The following is a 17,638-nucleotide window of genomic DNA, read 5'->3' on the forward strand; positions in this document are numbered from 1 at the left end:
ACGATTCCGGATTATGTGTAAATGAACCTTAATTCTTTTAGTTTTAATTGTCTGTCTATTACTACGAAAGCTTACTAAATTATTTTATTTGTAAAATCTTTGTCAATTGTATGTAGGATTACGTTTAGTGCGTAGTAATAAATGTAATAAATGCATCTGTTTTTAGTTTGTATTAAATAAGCCTGATATTTGTAGGTTCGCTTTGTTTTTTTTATTTAAGGCAGTGATTTTTGATATTTCATTTTAATATATCCGAAGACAGTAAACAGAAAACTTAGATATTAAAATTTAAGTAAATTTCAGTATGAAAATTACAGTTATTTCCTCCGATATAATGAAAATCTGAAACTATTTTTTTTTTTTATTATTCACCAAACGATCAAATATTACTAAAATTGCTAAACTTCCAAATAATGGTTAGTGTTAGCGATGACGCATCAATACATTTGATCCACAGGCTCGACTTGTAAGAGAATTAGAAAGGTCCGAAAGGGCTGAACTCGTCAAACGGGAAAAAGAGGCGCGAAGTCAACAACTGTTAGAGGTATGACACCTTCTTACATCGGGATATATCGGGCTCTTATGTCGATTTTAACCATACTATATGTATAATAATATACTGTCTTGTCCTCTATTCAAATATATGACTACTTTCTTCATAACAGTTGTCAATACCAACTGTATTTCTGTTACTTATATATCTTACGGGTTTTGTAAATATAATGTTTTATAAGGCTCTACAATTTTTTTTGTTTTGCACGTTAAATTATCGTTTATTTTTTTATTAATTTGGTATTTTGCTGTTATTTAGACATTTTATTTTTATCTGTATATGTTTTTTTTTTAATTTACATGTGCTTGTGTTTGTTTTTATTTTTTTATTATCAATTTGATGCTTGGCAACATTGTGCTCACATTCGTATTATGTAGTTTTTTCAAAGCAAAAAGAACCAATACGGAATTAAGAATTATACAAAAATGTCGGTCACTTTTTGCTTTTCGTAGACAGCGTTGGAATTCTTAGCTTTTAGATGGTAGTTTAGTTGTGTGTCTGAATAGTTACGTCTGTTATATCTTTATATACTATTCTATATATTTATGTAAATTTTATTCCCCTTTCACTGTCTGTGGGTTTTATCTTAGTTCTAACACTAAAAGCGATCACACTAAACTGGTATTAATTGACAATGTTGTCATGATCCAATTGATAATAGAAACTGTGAAACATAAAAGAAAATTAACTATGGCAATGTAAACAGCATATCAACAAGAACCGAACGCAGCTCACCATCGAGCCGCTGCCGAGCGCGCCCACCGCGCCCACCGCGCCCACAGCACCCACAGTGCACGCGGCGAAAGTGCCAGAGATAGTAGTGGACCCCGCCCTCAGAACTAGCAAGGACCGCACTATGCCGCCCATAAGTCTGTCCCTGATACCCGTCAGTGGACCTAAAGACCAAAATGTACCCTTAAAAACATTAAACTTCGACCAATCCGGATGGAAGGAAGAAGTAGAAGAATACAATGCCTTGGATAAAATGAAAGATTTCGCGGAAAAAGCTGCCTTCGATCTCCCGAAACGACCGAAAGATAAATATTTTGATTTCTCATTAATGAAAGCGTCAGACAAGACAACGAAAACACCAGATAAAGAGAACAATTTGGAAAAACTAATCGAATCCTATTCGAGAATAAGCGAATTCATAAACGGGTGCGATTGGTCGAAAATAGACGGCGAAACTAAAAACGAGGACCCTAAAAGTTTAGAACAGAAATATTTAGATGCAAAAAACGAATTTATGTCACAAAATTTGATGCTAATGCCGAAAGAATCGCAAAAATCTGTTCTAAAGGAAGTGATAGATTTGAGCGGCGACGATGAAAATATACTCAACGATATTATAACTAAAAAGATAAGCCAAGGAACGTTTAACGTAGGCAAAGACGGTGCGCTATCTATCTCGGTACATCCCTTCGGCAGTAAGGACATGTACTTGGTACGTGTTAGAAATTAAAATCAACATTAAAATACTAACGTTTTCTTGGGACTCACTAACACGTCTAATTACTGTGGTTACATTTATGGGTATATCTGAATATTAAGATCTGTTATACACATTATGTATGCATTCTTTAACAATTGTGCCATCGTCTTCACTTAACAGGTGTTGGTATGTGCTAATAATTTGTTTGGATTTTTATTAATGCACATTTCTAACCGGAGGTGAAAAGTTATAAAATTAACTTTGCTATTTCATACCCTTTTTCAGAATTCAAATCTTTTTACTATCTGTTTCAGCTACGAATAAATTGATATAAAAAATTGTTTATTTTATTTAGGCAATCTTAAAATAATATTATTAAAGGTTTTTTTAGCTACTACCATTGTAGCAAAGAAATAGTTAACAACATTTTTGAATGTTTTCTTTTGTTGCACGCTTTCTTAGAATGTAATACTTATTTTCTTATAACTTATACAGTTAAATGTAACTTTAATGCGTTTAAACTATTTTTTTTTATGTTTTCGTATTTTCTATTTGTTACATGTTCGCTGCTTTGATTATAATTTGCTGTACCGCTTTCGATGTTGTCACTACGGATGTGTTTCAAGGCTAAAAGAAGAAAACAGGAGGAGTTAGAAAAGCAGAAAATCGAAGACCAGGCTAAGAAGCAACAGGTTGGTCTAATTGCATGCTTAGCATTTCAATACAGGACTTGATCTCTACAATATTTAAACTAAGCAAGTAGAGCTTTTTGTTTAATACTCGTAGATATTATTAGACAATGAATTGTTTTGTTAAATCGTCAATATGAGTTGACATCGAAAATTTCAATGTAAACGGATTATGGCTAAAAATGTATGGTGTTAGAATATTTGTAATATACTCGTAATGTGATATTTCTTTAATTATTTAAACTAACGTAAAATATAATAAACTAAATATGAAACGGTTAACATTCACGCATTTAACTGAAGTCGGCACCGACAAGTTTCGAGCCCATCAGGCCACCTTCCTTCGGGTGAGTGGGACTGGTGTTATTTCTTCTCTCACCAATTCCACTCACCATGAAAAAGGGCCACCATTGGCTCGAAACAAGTCGGTGTCGACACTGGAAAAAATCGTTTGTGATATTTCTTGTTAACTGCAACCTAAATAGATGTATTAAATGCAAGAGCGTCAGTGGTTCAGGGGTTAAGTTCTTGACTTATATCGACCAGGTCCTGGATTCTAATCCCGCAATCTACCAATGGCTTAGGTCCTGGATTTTAATCTACCTATGGAATTTTCGATTTACATATGTACATAAATCCGACTCTATTACGGAGGAGGAAAACATTGTAATGCAACCTGTACATATCCAAGAAATTCAAAGATATGTGCGAAGTCAACCAACCCTGGGCCTGGACCGGCGTAGTGACCTAGTCACCCCTGACTTAGGGTACGCTCCGATATCCTTAGTGGGGATGTCTAATGTATTGAAGATGATGATGATGATGATTAGATGCAAATTTTATGTTAATGTATATGTATACACCTATATATGTATACACATGTTCATTATGTATTTATGTATTGTTTCAGGAAAGAGAACTAAAACGACAACAAGCTATTCTATTAAAAGAACAGGTGAGATAAATCAATGTAGACAGTTATTAGTTATGTGTTTTGTGTGTATTTTACATTATGTATTTAGTCTTGTAATAATTATGTGTGCAAAAGTAAATATTAACAATTTGCATAAGAAATGTACTTTATGTTTATCTGGTAAATAACTTTATTTAAGATATTAAGGGAATATATTATTTTATTTTATTTTTGACTTAATAAAATACCTTAAAATTAATAATAGGATTTGTAATAAATTTTCATGACACATGGAATCCAACAATTAAAAAGATCATTTTTTATCTGTAACTAGTTTATTTGGGTATTTGTATACCTTTTTTTACTAATTTTACAATATAAACTCATTCATTACATTTTCTTTTCCAATGCACAATTCCATCGGCCACTACACATCAACAGCAAAAGTACATAACTGAGGTAATTTACATTCATAACAATCAAATGTTACAATTCGCTTTGAAGTGGAGGGATAATTATCAACAACTTTTAATACTAACAATGCATGATTTTTTTTATACATTTTACGATGGGTCCTATGTATAAGGGTCAAAGTAACAAATTCATGATTATAACTTGTTAGTCTAGTTAACAACATGCACTAAACACAAATACACAGTTACAGGTGTAAACGTGTTTTTTATTAAAGTAAAAGGGCAAATGAGGCGTCTTTTCCTACATGGTTGAAACTTTGAGAGCCTCTTCTGTAAAGTTTGCACATTGGCCCTTATTCGTAGGAGCCATCTTATATTTGGAATTAGCGCATGAGAATAAGAACTGGAACCTATGCGATATAACTTGGTATTTAATTCAATGATGAATGGAGAACGTATAAGTTGCATTTTTACTATACGAGATTTCACTTAATAAATGCTTAGAAAAATACGCGAAACTTTCATGTACTTTTCTTGCATGCTTGTGTAGCAACTGTTTGAAGATATACACATATTAATCTATCGCACTTGGAATCTATTATATATTTATTGCTGTATCTATTAAACCTGAATATTACGTACATATACGATTGACATATTATTGTAATTATGTTTTTGTGTCCAGGAGCGAGAAAGGCGACGTCAGCACACGACATTTATACGACAGCTGGAGGGGCGGCGGCGCTGGGCGGAGCGAGAGCGCAGGAAGCACCAGAACCTGCTCGACCGCCTCCTCGCCAAGGAGGGAAAGCTGCAGCAGCGCAGGAAGGAGATGGAGCTGCTTGCTGAGCTCAGGTATTAAAACATACAAACTTGATAGCGATGAGCCATCTATTCCGTTTACATATTGTTGAAATCTAAATGTAAGTTATGCGCAGCGTCTCGTAAATATTGCAAACAGTCATAAAGTTTCCATTGAACTATACCTACATAGAGCTTAAATTTAGGAGAAACTGTCAGACGATAATTATAGATATTATATATGAAAGAAGTTACTAAAAAGACTAAAAGGAAGGACTAAAAGATGCTTAACCTTTAACCACCAACCTAATGAATTACAAAAGATAAGTTAATATTTATTAAAAAAAACTTATGAATTTTATCCGTTTTATAAACAGGAGACCTCAAGAAGACTCATCATTATCAGACCAGAAACCGTTGCCTACATTAAGTAGGATCCCAGGATTGAAGCTCGCAGGTCAAGCAATGGCGGATTTACTACAAGTATATGAATTCATCCACAACTTTGGACAGACTCTTGGTTTCGGTTAGTATTATAAATATACACAGCTTAATCTATAATAAAATTCTATATTAAATTTAATGGATTTTTTATTTAGATATGGATTCACTGCCGAGTTTCGAAACGTTGCAACAATCGCTGTTGCCTGATAGCAACGCTAATGTGAGAGAGGAACTCATGCAGGTCCTGACACAGCTGCTCGTCTGCGCTATTGGTAAGTTACGTCAACAATAAACATTTCCATTGCCGACAAATGTACAAAAATACATTACTTTCTTTCTCTTTAGAATAAATAGAGACGACAATATGTTTCACCAAAGCCAATGAGAGGGAAGACATGATTACAAGTGCAGTTGAAGTCCACAGTTACATATTAAAACTGAACTTGAACTAATATTTAGGACGAATAGTCAGTATTAACTTTTGTATTATGCAGAGGACCCTGGCATCCCTCACCCTGGACGGCACACGACGCTGCTGGGACACGCCATCAGGCTCGGGGACATCACGCCCGCCAACCTTAGCGAGGTGCTGCGTATCTACCTCTATGCCAACGCCACTGGAGAGGTCAAGGCTCTCACAGGTATGCTGCATTATACCTTTATACGATTAGCCCCCTCCTTTTCTTATTGTCTACATCTATCTCGGTTGCTCAGGGGTTAAGCACTTGACTTGCAATCTGCAGGTCCTGGGTTCGAATCCCACCATTCACCAATGTGTTTTTCGATTCTCGATTGACATATGTACATTTATCCGACGTTCTTACGGTGAAGGAAAACATCGTGATGCTGCACATATCTGAGAAGAGAATCAATGATATGTGTGAAGTCAACCCGCTCTGGGTCAGCGTGGTTGGCTATAGCCTAGTCACCCCTAACTTGGGGTAGGCTCCGAGCTGCTCAAAGGGGACGCATAATGAGCTGAATGATGAAACATACACATTACTTGTTGAAAAAATAAATGCATACGAAAACTGAAGATGTTGAATAAACCCTTAATGAAAGGAATCAGACACCTCGAAAAATCACTAACATCTCGTTAATAATGAAAATATTTCTCTTAAAAATAATGTCAATTATGTGACAGGTTTGACGGCGGAGCGCGAGCGTGAGCGGCGCGTTGCCGACCATCACCAGAGTGACGCGGAGATACAGCACACTTGTGCACACTCCAAGAACACCGCATACTACGAGCAACTGCACGCTAACCACACATACAAACTATCAGGTAAAATAATTAAGGTAACGATTCTTCACGACCGCAAAAACTAACAAATACATCAAAATGTTGCCATTTTGATGTGTTTGTCACTTGGTCACGTGACACTCTAGACACGCCCACCGGTTGCGGGTTTATTGCTCCATATAAATCCATACAGAGCAGTGGGTGACGCGATGAGGTCTAAACTAAAGCGTATTATAAACTACGAGTGTATCAAATTATTTGATAGTTTGCATCTTTGTTTAATGCTCCTGTCCATATTTTAAATGTTTAATGTATAGATAAAATACATTGGTAACAAATATGTTTAATTGTTTATAGAAGTCCCAGTTACAAATGACGGTACTGATGTCCATATTTGATAAAATATGAAGTTATACAGTAATATTATCACGGATGGAATAAACAATTTGTTGGATTGAATAAGCATTTTGGTACAATAATTGTTAATCTTTCAGAAACATTACGCGACAAGCCATTCCTTGCGCTGAATCCTACTACCAAGGCTCGCATCCTGGCGTACCTGTGTGACGAGCTGCTGCAGAGCAAGGCGGTGCTGCGGCAGATAGATGCCTCCCTCGACCATCTCAACCAGCTGCGCAAGGAGCGCTACCTCATGGATATGAAGATACGCAAGTATGTAGCCATGTTATTTGACCCTAATGGGACATTAAAGACAATTTTTTCATTCCAGTTTTCTTGAAATTCGTCATTTTGATAGCCTCGCCTTCCTTCCAGTACGAAGTCTTGTAATATTCTAACATTCTTCTATAATAATGACCACATAACATACTTTATCTCTAATTATTAAAGCTCTTTTTATTCGTTTCCTTCTACCAAAATATTAATTAACTAAATTGGTTTCTGCATAAATCTACTAGTAGAATGGGTTTAATCAAGGTGTAAATTGCGTATGTTATTACCACGCTTAATGTCCATCATCCATCCTATGTTCTTGTAGATTTAGTATCAAATACTAAAGGATTGTTTAAGAAAGCATTTAAGGTGTCACCTTAGTACAGCATTTAATATACGTGTACGCTGTGTCCAGAGTGCGTGTGCTGCACCAGCGCAAGATGCGCGCGGAGCAGGCTGAGCGTCAGCAGGCGCTCGCGCTGGAGCGCATGCAGCGCCTCGTAGACGAGACTTCCACTGGCGCAGCGCACGCGCACGCGCACGCGCACGCACTCGCCAACGCGCCTGAAGAAGGTCACTTGATGTTATTTCTTCAATAGATATTATTCTCACGTCATTAAGAATTGCTGATAATTATATACCTGTTTTTGAATCCTCTATAAGTTACTGTATCTGTGGCATAATGTAGCGTTACCTTTGCCTGGTAATTTAAAAAAGAAAGTGATCATTAGCTACACTAATATTTAAGTACAGTCAAACTAGGATATCTGAACCGGTGAGGGGCGCTGTTATCGTGCTTGATTCTGTCAGAATATATATAAAACCTACTTGGACATAGAAAATGAAATAAAAGAAGAAAATAATATGACAGCTACAATAGAAAGAAAATCTGGTCATATTCTTTGGCGGGAACGAGAGGGCGGTAGTGAGCTATCATAATTTAGTTTAACATATGCCCACCGATTAGGATAGCCTTCACGGTCTATAACATACTATTTAAAACATTAATTGTACTATATCTTTAGAGATTTAATTATTTTGTATTGATATTAAAGACCACACTTCCTATTGTTTTAAAGAAACATATAGATATGTTAGACGCTAATTTAATAATTATTTTAACAGAGCATTTAATCAGTGACAAAAGCGAGACACCGAAGAAACTGGACAAAGTTGATTCACCGCAAGAGTCTGAAGTCAACAAACAAGTCGATCTGCCGTCCCCGTACAAAGATACCGCCCCTATGGAGGAGAGCGACAAAGAACTTTCTCCCTTAAAGGATTTGTCCAATAATATGAAAACTAAAGAGATTTTGAATAACAATAAAGACGAATGTTCTCCAGCAGATAACTCAAAGATCGATAAGGACAGTGTTATTGGTGATTGTGACGCTATTTTAAGTGATTTAGAAAGCGAAGGCACTCAACCAGAAGAGGTAAGTACAAGCATTGCCTTTTACATATTACATAAACTTTTGTTGGTTATGTAATTAAAATAATTCCATTCCATTCATTTTGTTACACAGAAAAACTTTGTTTTATTGTTTTCATTGCTTAAAACTTTAAGTTGTATATTTCAAAATTCAAATGCTCAAATGACAACGAAGGCTTTCCCCATTGTCTGAGAAATACTGTTACCATGGCAACAATCCATCTTTGTTGCTATTGGTTTGCAATTTTTTTTTATTGTGTGTAGATCTACACTGATATAGTTGAAGCTTTTGTAATTTAGTATGTTTGTAACGAAAAAACTTAAACTACTCGAGCGATTACAAAATTTGTTTCACCATAATTATGTTACATTATTCCTAAAGAACATAGACTATTTTTAACTTTGTTATAATTTTTGTTTTAAATATCCACCCTTGCGAAGCCGGACTAGAGTTCGTAAGCAAAGTATAAAGTGTGTTAAAAGCTCAAAAGATAACAATAAATTGGTGACAAGCAAGTGAGATATCGAAACTTACTTCCATTAAAGTTACATATTTGACTAAGAGATCAATAGAGGTCGCTAGAAGTTAATAAGATTCCCTTATGATATATACAGGATGAGGACAAGAACCTATCATCAGAGGAGCTAGGCCGCAAGCTGGAGAAGCTGGTGCGGCAGTCGGAGCAGCAGCTGCAGCAGCTCTCCGCCGGCTCGCACGCGCTCCGAGCCACCTGCTATGGACAGGACAGGTTAACTATATTATATACGATAGATTAAAACAAGTCTTCTTCAAATTAATATACTTTTTGAACCTACCCTAAAGAGATGATTAAATAACCTAACTGAACCAAATGGATAGTTGGATTGATTTCATACACATCTTTGTATTAATACGTCAATTCCTACTAAGGTATACAACAAAAAAAAGATTAAGTGAAAAGTAAATTGCTGTTGGTAAAAATTACATACGACTCACGAAATTGTTTTTTGGAGTCTGATAATTCATAAATCGATGAAAGTGGAGTGATTACATAATTTAACACGTTGTTATGTTTTGTTTTGTTGAAATATTAAATATTTGTAATATTAATAGGTACTGGCGACGATACTGGTCACTAGGCAAGTGTGGGGGTATATTCGTAGAGGCGATGGAGTCAGCTCAGCCAGAGATATTGCCTTACCAAGAGGCATTGGAGGCAGCGGCTTTGAAAGGACAACCCTTAAGTGATACCGCTAAGAAAAAGAAAAAAGGTATAGTTGAATTATTCAAACCAATGAAAAATATAGGAAAGATATTTCTAGTAAATAATCTTATAAATTACTACAAAATAATTTTTTTTAGTGGTCACTAAATCTACTTTAAAAGACTGTTTAAGTGTTCATTAAACACTCCGAGTTCCAAGTGTTTCTACTAATATCTCTCTGGTTCTGTTAGACATTATTGCTACATGCACAAAAGATTAACTTTGAATTAGCATAAATAAATAATTACAATTATAATAATTAGATGTTAAAGAGAAGAAAGAGTCATCAGACGAGAAGGAGGAGATGGAAACAGACGCACAGCGTGAAGAACAAGAACTGCAGAGCGAACTGGAACTGAGGAACATCAAGTCTGAACTGAACTTGAGCGATCACACGCAAATTATCAAGTACGAACCTAACGTGAAACACGGCACTTTTAAAGTTGAAGGTATTTTCATTATATAACTAAATTGAACTATTGTTACAAAAATTTAAAAAAATATATGCAGATCCGTAAACCAATTAGATAATTAATTTTTTAATTACATTTTTTTAGTGGCCAGTATCCCAGTTTAATTATTTATAATAAAATCAAATTATACTTTTTTCTACAATTTTTAAAGGTCGTTGATGTTCTTTTGGCTTTTGGTTACTAATTTGAAAATGATGTCATAGGTTCAGCGATCAAAATGGAAGAGAAATACATTCAGCAAAAGCAAACTAACGAAGAAGAAGACATGCTGGATATTGAAGACTCTATTCCCACCGCGTTCCTAGTCCAGAAACCCACTCACAAACCTATGTTCGCTGCGCAAGCGGAACCCATGGATAAGCCACAAGAGATCGTTAAAGTAGAAAACGTCGTCAAAACAGAAGCTGTGGAGAAAGAGAATGTAGAAGAGAGTAAAGATGAACTAGTCAACAATCTAGAAGAATTGAGAAAAATGGCAGAAGCGGTATCCTCTCAATTGGATGCCGCTAAAAAAGCTGAAGCTAAAATCAAAGACGAAAGCGAAATCATAGAACGACCAACAAAGAAAGAACTCATGGATGCAGAAAGTGCACACGCCCAACTTTATACTAAAATGCTCGAAGGAAAATGGTTCTCAATACTAAGACACGAGAGTTCATATTTGACTAACATTAATGATGAAAAGTCTAATGAACAGAAAGTTCCAGAATTTTGTGATAATGAACACACTTGCTCCGAAGTAGTAATGTGCCAAGGTCATAAATGGGATGTGTCGAATAATTTGCATTTACTGAACGATCCGAGTCTATTCACACTGAACAGTATGGTGACCAGTGTCCAAGTGCCAACCAATAACATTTACACAGACTCAAGTCTGACTATGTCTGGTCTGGACCAGGAAATGATGGACGCTAGTATTAATAAAGATGAAAATCTTGAAGGCGACGAAGTAGAAGAAGATAATAAGGAACAAGTAAGTTTATAGACATTTTTATAAAGCATCATCACAAAGTTTTACCTAACATCATACCTTAAATTGTTTCTAAACGTTATCCAGGACAATGACCTAGAAAAAGAACTGCAAGCGGACGCGGCTAAGCAAGAGGCGGCGACACAGAAGGCCAAGGCGTCCGGTCTAACCAGCCTCGGTCTGCTCAACTTCAACGCACTCAGCACATACGTTACTTGCGACAGTCCACCGCCCATACAGATGTCACCCGAGGAACTTGAGCAGCTGGAGAATTGCAAGGTCCACGGTCTGCCCAAAAAGCTAGAAGGTGGATTCGTGCCTAGAGAACTACGGTAAATATTGTCTTAGAATTCTTTCAATTAGAATCTTCATTGAAATTTATAGTATCACGCAAAACGAACAGTTGAAAGTATTTTTAAAACTAGCTTTTGCCCGCGACTACGTCCGCGCGGAATAAAAAATAATTATTAACCTATGTTTTCTACCAGACTATATTCTATATCTGTGCCAAATTTCATCAAGATCCATTGAGTTGTTCCAGAGATACATTCAAACAAACAAACATCCATCCATCCAAAATTCGCATTTATAATATTAGTAAGATATAATAATAAAAAAGTAAAATGACATTGTATTGTAGGCACGGTTGGTGGCGCATCAACGATATGAAGGAGGTGGGCGAGGTGATGCGCGCGCTGCATCCGCGAGGTGTGCGCGAGCGAGAGCTGCACGCCGCGCTCACACACAACCACCATCTCCTCACTGACAAGGTACGCACACATAGCACATCGGTACGTACTCGTATAATATGTATTGTACTCGTACTACACGAGTATATATACCAGGTGTGTACGTACGTGTAACACATGTGTACGAATATTCACAATATCTGTGTATTCGAATACCTCATGTGTATAGGTATACATACTTATATAACAAGTTTAAGTACGTTATGTGTTGACTATTAACCAATCTAAGCGTTTATTTGCAGATGTTCACGGAGAAGAACGACGTAATGCGTTTAGAAACCACATCTAACGAAGAGAAATCTGATCAAGACTATCCTCCACCGGACTCGCCGAATTCTTTCTGCGCTAAAACCGCACGCCGCGTGGATATGCAGTTACTAGCTAATGTAAGGCATCATTTTATATGAATAATTTTCGTAGTTTACACAGTTTGAAAGAAAAAAATATATATTGATTTGTACAGATCGAGTCTGTGGAAGCTCGTCTCGTGCTAGGATCAATGTTGGTGAAGAGCTGGCGGCCGTCGGAGATTCCTCTGTCTGCGGAGGCGACGGGCGCGGAGATAGTGGCGCGCGCGCGCTACGAGCTCGCCTTCCTCGAGGCTCACATCGAGAGGAGATATCTGAAGCCACCTTTGGTACAAAGGTATGCTAGGTAACGTCAACATCTCTCTTAGGCTGGTTTGACGTGTGCTCGCTTTGCTGGTGGTAGTGTGTGTCTAGTTATACGGTAAGGATATAAGGTCTGAGTGTTATGCAGCGGGTTTCCACTGTTGTAACACTTGTTATCACTCTCATACAAGTATTACGGCTGTGGAATTTTACGATTATAAATGAGTTGTATTGAAGAAATTTCACTAATCTTTTTTATTTTGTTGGGAATATTTGGGTTGTTATATTATGTACCCTTTATAGAAAAAGTGTCATTTTTTGTGATTTACTTTGAGTTCAAGTTTGATACTATATTTTATTTATATATTTTTATATTTGTTAAATAATGGTGGTGGTTTATATAATTCGTAGTGTGTTTTGTAGATTAGTAAAAATGTTTGGGTTTCATAAATATGAAGCATGATAAAATACAGATTTTCTCAAATATGAACAAGAAGTGTGATTTATTAGTGGTTACTCAAGTAAGATGTAGACATTTGAATAGCGTAGAAAAATAATAAAGAATAAAAAATTCTGCTATCTAGTATCAAATATATCATTAAATTTACTACCGTTAGTAAAATCTATCATTTTAAAAGTCTGTAAATTCATACTTTTACTTCTTATTGAAACTTAATATATCGCGATATATTTAAAGAAAAATATTGATATAAAAAATAAATGAAATACTTTGTATGCAGCAGTACAGAAGTTACATTGGGCGCGATACTGCACGGAGAACGTGGAAACTCTTCCGTCACCTCACCACAAAACACTGAAACGAGTGAACCTAAAGGTAATTTTATTTCTCAAATACTGATCAGATGTGTTATTGTTCGCAATATCAATAGAATTCTAGCTTTTGCCCGCGACTTTGTCCGCGCAGAATTAAAAAAAAACACCTTAGTATGCCTATGTGTTCTTCCAAACTATGTGTTACATCTGTGCCAAATTTCATCAAAATCCGTTAAGCCGTTTTTGAGATACTTATCAAACATCCATCCAAACTTGCGTTGCAATGGCAAAATCTAAATGTCAAAAGTTGACACAATATCATCCTATCAGACGGACGAAGAAAGATTCTAGACAACAAACACCAGGGGAAATAAATAACTGTGACACTCTCAGTTCTCTCTTAGAATTCTAAGGGACAGTTTTAGTTAGCATGAAATGACTTTGAATATAGCATTTAATATATTTAATTAATGTAATTCAGATAACAAAGGCATAGCGCGTGGTCTGACCACTTGGCGGGAGGCTGTGGCGCGCTGCAACACATCTGCGCAGCTCGCCATGCTGCTGCAGGCGCTGGAAGCTGCCATCGCCTGGGACAAGAGCATCTTAAAAGCGGTGAGTATTGTGTCCTGCTCAAAGGACCAAATCGCATAAATTCGGATTTCACGTTGTAACTCTTTAGAATCATAAATGGTTGATGTTACTGATCAAATCTATAAATCTTAAAATAACTTATTAAAGTAATTATTTTACGTATTTTATTATAGAATTGTCAATTCTGTCTGTCTGGTGACAACGAGGACCAGCTACTGCTGTGCGATGGCTGTGACAAAGGCTACCACACATACTGCTTCAAGCCACGCATGGAGAAAATTCCTGAAGGCGATTGGTGAGTTTAATTATCCTAAAAAAAATATAATACTATGTTATTGAATACAGCATGGGAAACGATACAAAATTATTGCGTACTTTTTTATTTTTTTTCGAAATGACGTTTTTAATAGTTTCATTATGTATACAATTCATATTTATATGTATTATTATTTAGGTACTGCTGGGAGTGTGTGAACAAGGCGCGGGGCGAGCGCGTGTGCATCGTGTGCGGCGGCGCGGCCAGCGGGCGCACCATACCCTGCGCACTCTGCGTACGCGCATACCATCAGGACTGTCACTACCCGCCTCTACACAAGGTAGTGATACTTTATTATTCCACCCCGTATTATATTTAAAATTTCCCGATCAAAAAAAAATCAATTTACTCCTCTTAATAGCGTGATGTAATATGCTTGGAGCGACATTTATTACCACAATAAAATTATTCACGTTATAATACGTTGTAACTATGAAAGTCTTTCATAATTGTTAATTGCTTTATCTTTTGTACAGAATCCTCGAGGCAAATGGTACTGCTCACATTGTATATCTCGTGCGCCACCCAAAAAGCCGCGCAACACCAAGAAGCGAGACAACAAGCACAAGGACAACAGTATAGATCTAGACCAGAGCATGGTGCCCAGGTTAGTAATGTCATTTTTATTAAAGACTAGCAGTTTCCCGCGACTTCGTTAGCGCAGAAAAAGTAACCTATAATACGGCCAAGTGTATCAGTTACCTTCCGGAAATTACTCGGAACAAACGCCGAATTGCAGACAGACAGATAAAATTTAGAAAATCATGTGAACGAAATGTGTTTCTTTTATAATACACTAGCTTTTACCCGCGACTTCATCCGCGCGGAATAAAAAATAATAGAAAATGGGGCAAAAATGATCCTATGTCCGTTTCCTGGTTCTAAGCTACCTGCCCACCAATTTTCAGTCAAATCGATTCAGCCGTTCTTGAGTTATAAATAGTGTAACTAACACGACTTTCTTTTATGTATATAGATATAGGTGATTAATGTATATTTTCAAATTCAATGTATAATAAGAATACATTGTATACTATGAATACAATGTATACAAAGTTACTATAACGTATTATATGTGGACAGTCCAGCGGCATCTCAAGCATCGACATCAACAACAGCGGAGGAATGCACACCGAGTGTACTTCACACGCCGGAGAAACATGACGAGCGAGATGAGACTCTCACAGAGCCTGAAAACGGACTCAACCATCATCCTGGTACAGAACTTTTCCCGATATATATTAAGTATATTTTTAAATAAATATATGCAATTGCAGATTGCGTTGCCTTAAATCGACGGAAAACACACAGAAATGGAATATTTCCTCTTCTTTTGTATTCCATTCTCCGTCAAATCAACTTCTCCTTTCCTTATAAGAGAAAGGCGGAAAGGTCTCCAGAACACATACTCTTCAGAAAAAACGAGGACTAATTTCAGAATAACTTCCACTCAACGCCTGTCTTCTTTGTGATCCTGATATTGCATCGGGAGAGGTCATTCATGTAACAGTTGTTGTTCTTGCTGGTTTTCAAACTGCATATATTTGAAAAAAAATAAACTAACATTCAAACTTTACAATAGATCGTATTGTATTATTGAAGTAAAGAATGGCTATGTTATTACATATGTCTGGGACTGATCACAACTTAAACTTCAATTGTCCCTTAAATTGTATGAAAATGGAGAAATTTAGGTCATTTTATGAATGAATTCGTTTGATTTCCAATTTGTTGACTTCAATTTATTTAAGCTTAGTTAATCAAGTACTTAAGTTAATCATGATTAGTCCATGTTATCATGTAAATATATTTTTGATAGATATTTTATTAGTATATTTATTGATACACGAATATTGAATAGTTGCGGAATTGTCAGAGGATGGACCACCGCCGGAGAAAAGACGCGCTCTCTCAGTCGGCAGCAACGGAGCAGTACAACATGATGACACTGACCACGTGGACGGTTAGTTATAAACAGAAAACATATCTTTTTGTATTTGTGTATTCTATAAATCACTAACATTTAGCCAGATTATTAAGTTTTTAGGATCATTTTTGTTAAATTAAGGATTGATGCAAAAACCTTTTAATATAATAAAATAACTGTTTACTCAACTATGAACAAACAGAAAATCTCCTACTAATTCAAAAATAAAACAAACAATAATTAATAATAACACATACACGTACACACACACAAACGCAAGCACAAATACAAACACTCACATACACACACGTGCGCGCTCGCGCACACACACAAGCATATTGCATAGATAAGTACCTATTTAAGACATAGATTAAGAGAAGGCACTACCTCCTGTAACACAGGTCCCCACCTACCACAGGAGGCCGATTGAATTGTAAAAAAAATTTTTTGTGGATCAATAAAACTTATTTTATTTATTTTTTACTGTTGCCAGCGACTTCGTCCGCGCGGAATTAAAAAGGAACGTAATAAGTAGCCTATGTGTTCTTTCAGATTATGTTCTACATCTATGCCAAATTTCATCAAAATCCGTTGAGCCGTTTCGGAGATAACTTCAAGAAAATATCCATCCATCCATCCATTCATCTAAACATTCGCATTTATAATATTGCAAGATTTTGTTTTTAATTATTTCGCAGTCGAGGACATCAACTCTGAGAATGTGCCATTGCTGTCGAGAGCCAAGAAGGAAAAATCAAGTGCCAAAAAACAACTCAAAGAATTGCAGTTTTGCAAGTGAGATATAATTTATATTTTTTGTAAAAATTATGAAATAGCTGTAAAAAAATTACTAGAATTATTTCCTGGCACTAAATTTTATTATATGCAATAGATGGCGCTATATATTTATTATTTTTTCAGGAGTCTGCTATCGGAGATGGAGTGTCACGAGCACGCGTGGCCATTCCTGATGCCGGTGAACACGAAACACCTGCCGCAGTACCGCAAGGTCATCAAGTGCCCCATGGACCTCTCCACCATCAAGCGCAAGCTACACGACGGCACGTAAGTACCCTTTACATACGAAAATATGTAATTTTTTTAAATTCTTAGACGACGTTTTCACTAAGCCATTAACTGCGCTGCTGTATCTTAGTTCTTGGTGAAAAAGTGGTCTTAATCTTGAAATCTATCTTAACGCAAAATAATCACTTGAAAGTTTCGAATTCGACATTTTATGAATCTAGTGGAATGACAAATTGGCAGTTTTATATCTAATCCTATTGTAATTTTACGTAATCTATTATATATATAAAAGAAAGTCGTGTTAGTTACACTATTTATAACTCAAGATCAGTAGAACTGATTTAGCAGAAAATTGATGGGGA

General features: G+C 36.2%; 1 protein-coding gene across 1 annotated transcript in view; it reads left to right on the forward strand.

Annotated features, from left to right (window-relative positions):
- LOC106715191 (bromodomain adjacent to zinc finger domain protein 2B) overlaps window positions 1-17,638 on the forward strand; it is a 58,273-nt gene that overhangs the window by 40,122 nt on the left and 513 nt on the right. Inside the window, exons 22-51 of the mRNA XM_045682687.1 lie at window positions 458-544; window positions 1,260-1,997; window positions 2,612-2,677; window positions 3,585-3,629; window positions 4,029-4,046; window positions 4,686-4,855; window positions 5,179-5,327; window positions 5,401-5,517; window positions 5,740-5,886; window positions 6,390-6,530; window positions 6,983-7,160; window positions 7,576-7,733; window positions 8,286-8,596; window positions 9,208-9,341; window positions 9,686-9,843; window positions 10,100-10,285; window positions 10,513-11,282; window positions 11,367-11,611; window positions 11,920-12,049; window positions 12,271-12,414; window positions 12,492-12,682; window positions 13,380-13,474; window positions 13,895-14,028; window positions 14,181-14,302; window positions 14,462-14,603; window positions 14,800-14,930; window positions 15,407-15,540; window positions 16,185-16,286; window positions 16,949-17,045; window positions 17,172-17,315. Of these exons, the coding sequence (XP_045538643.1) occupies window positions 458-544; window positions 1,260-1,997; window positions 2,612-2,677; window positions 3,585-3,629; window positions 4,029-4,046; window positions 4,686-4,855; window positions 5,179-5,327; window positions 5,401-5,517; window positions 5,740-5,886; window positions 6,390-6,530; window positions 6,983-7,160; window positions 7,576-7,733; window positions 8,286-8,596; window positions 9,208-9,341; window positions 9,686-9,843; window positions 10,100-10,285; window positions 10,513-11,282; window positions 11,367-11,611; window positions 11,920-12,049; window positions 12,271-12,414; window positions 12,492-12,682; window positions 13,380-13,474; window positions 13,895-14,028; window positions 14,181-14,302; window positions 14,462-14,603; window positions 14,800-14,930; window positions 15,407-15,540; window positions 16,185-16,286; window positions 16,949-17,045; window positions 17,172-17,315 (5,384 nt within the window). The remainder of the gene's footprint in view (window positions 1-457; window positions 545-1,259; window positions 1,998-2,611; window positions 2,678-3,584; window positions 3,630-4,028; window positions 4,047-4,685; window positions 4,856-5,178; window positions 5,328-5,400; window positions 5,518-5,739; window positions 5,887-6,389; window positions 6,531-6,982; window positions 7,161-7,575; window positions 7,734-8,285; window positions 8,597-9,207; window positions 9,342-9,685; window positions 9,844-10,099; window positions 10,286-10,512; window positions 11,283-11,366; window positions 11,612-11,919; window positions 12,050-12,270; window positions 12,415-12,491; window positions 12,683-13,379; window positions 13,475-13,894; window positions 14,029-14,180; window positions 14,303-14,461; window positions 14,604-14,799; window positions 14,931-15,406; window positions 15,541-16,184; window positions 16,287-16,948; window positions 17,046-17,171; window positions 17,316-17,638) is intronic.

The sequence above is a fragment of the Papilio machaon genome, chromosome 19 (genome assembly GCF_912999745.1).
Source record: "Papilio machaon chromosome 19, ilPapMach1.1, whole genome shotgun sequence".
In the NCBI taxonomy this organism is placed as follows: Eukaryota; Metazoa; Arthropoda; class Insecta; order Lepidoptera; family Papilionidae; genus Papilio; species Papilio machaon.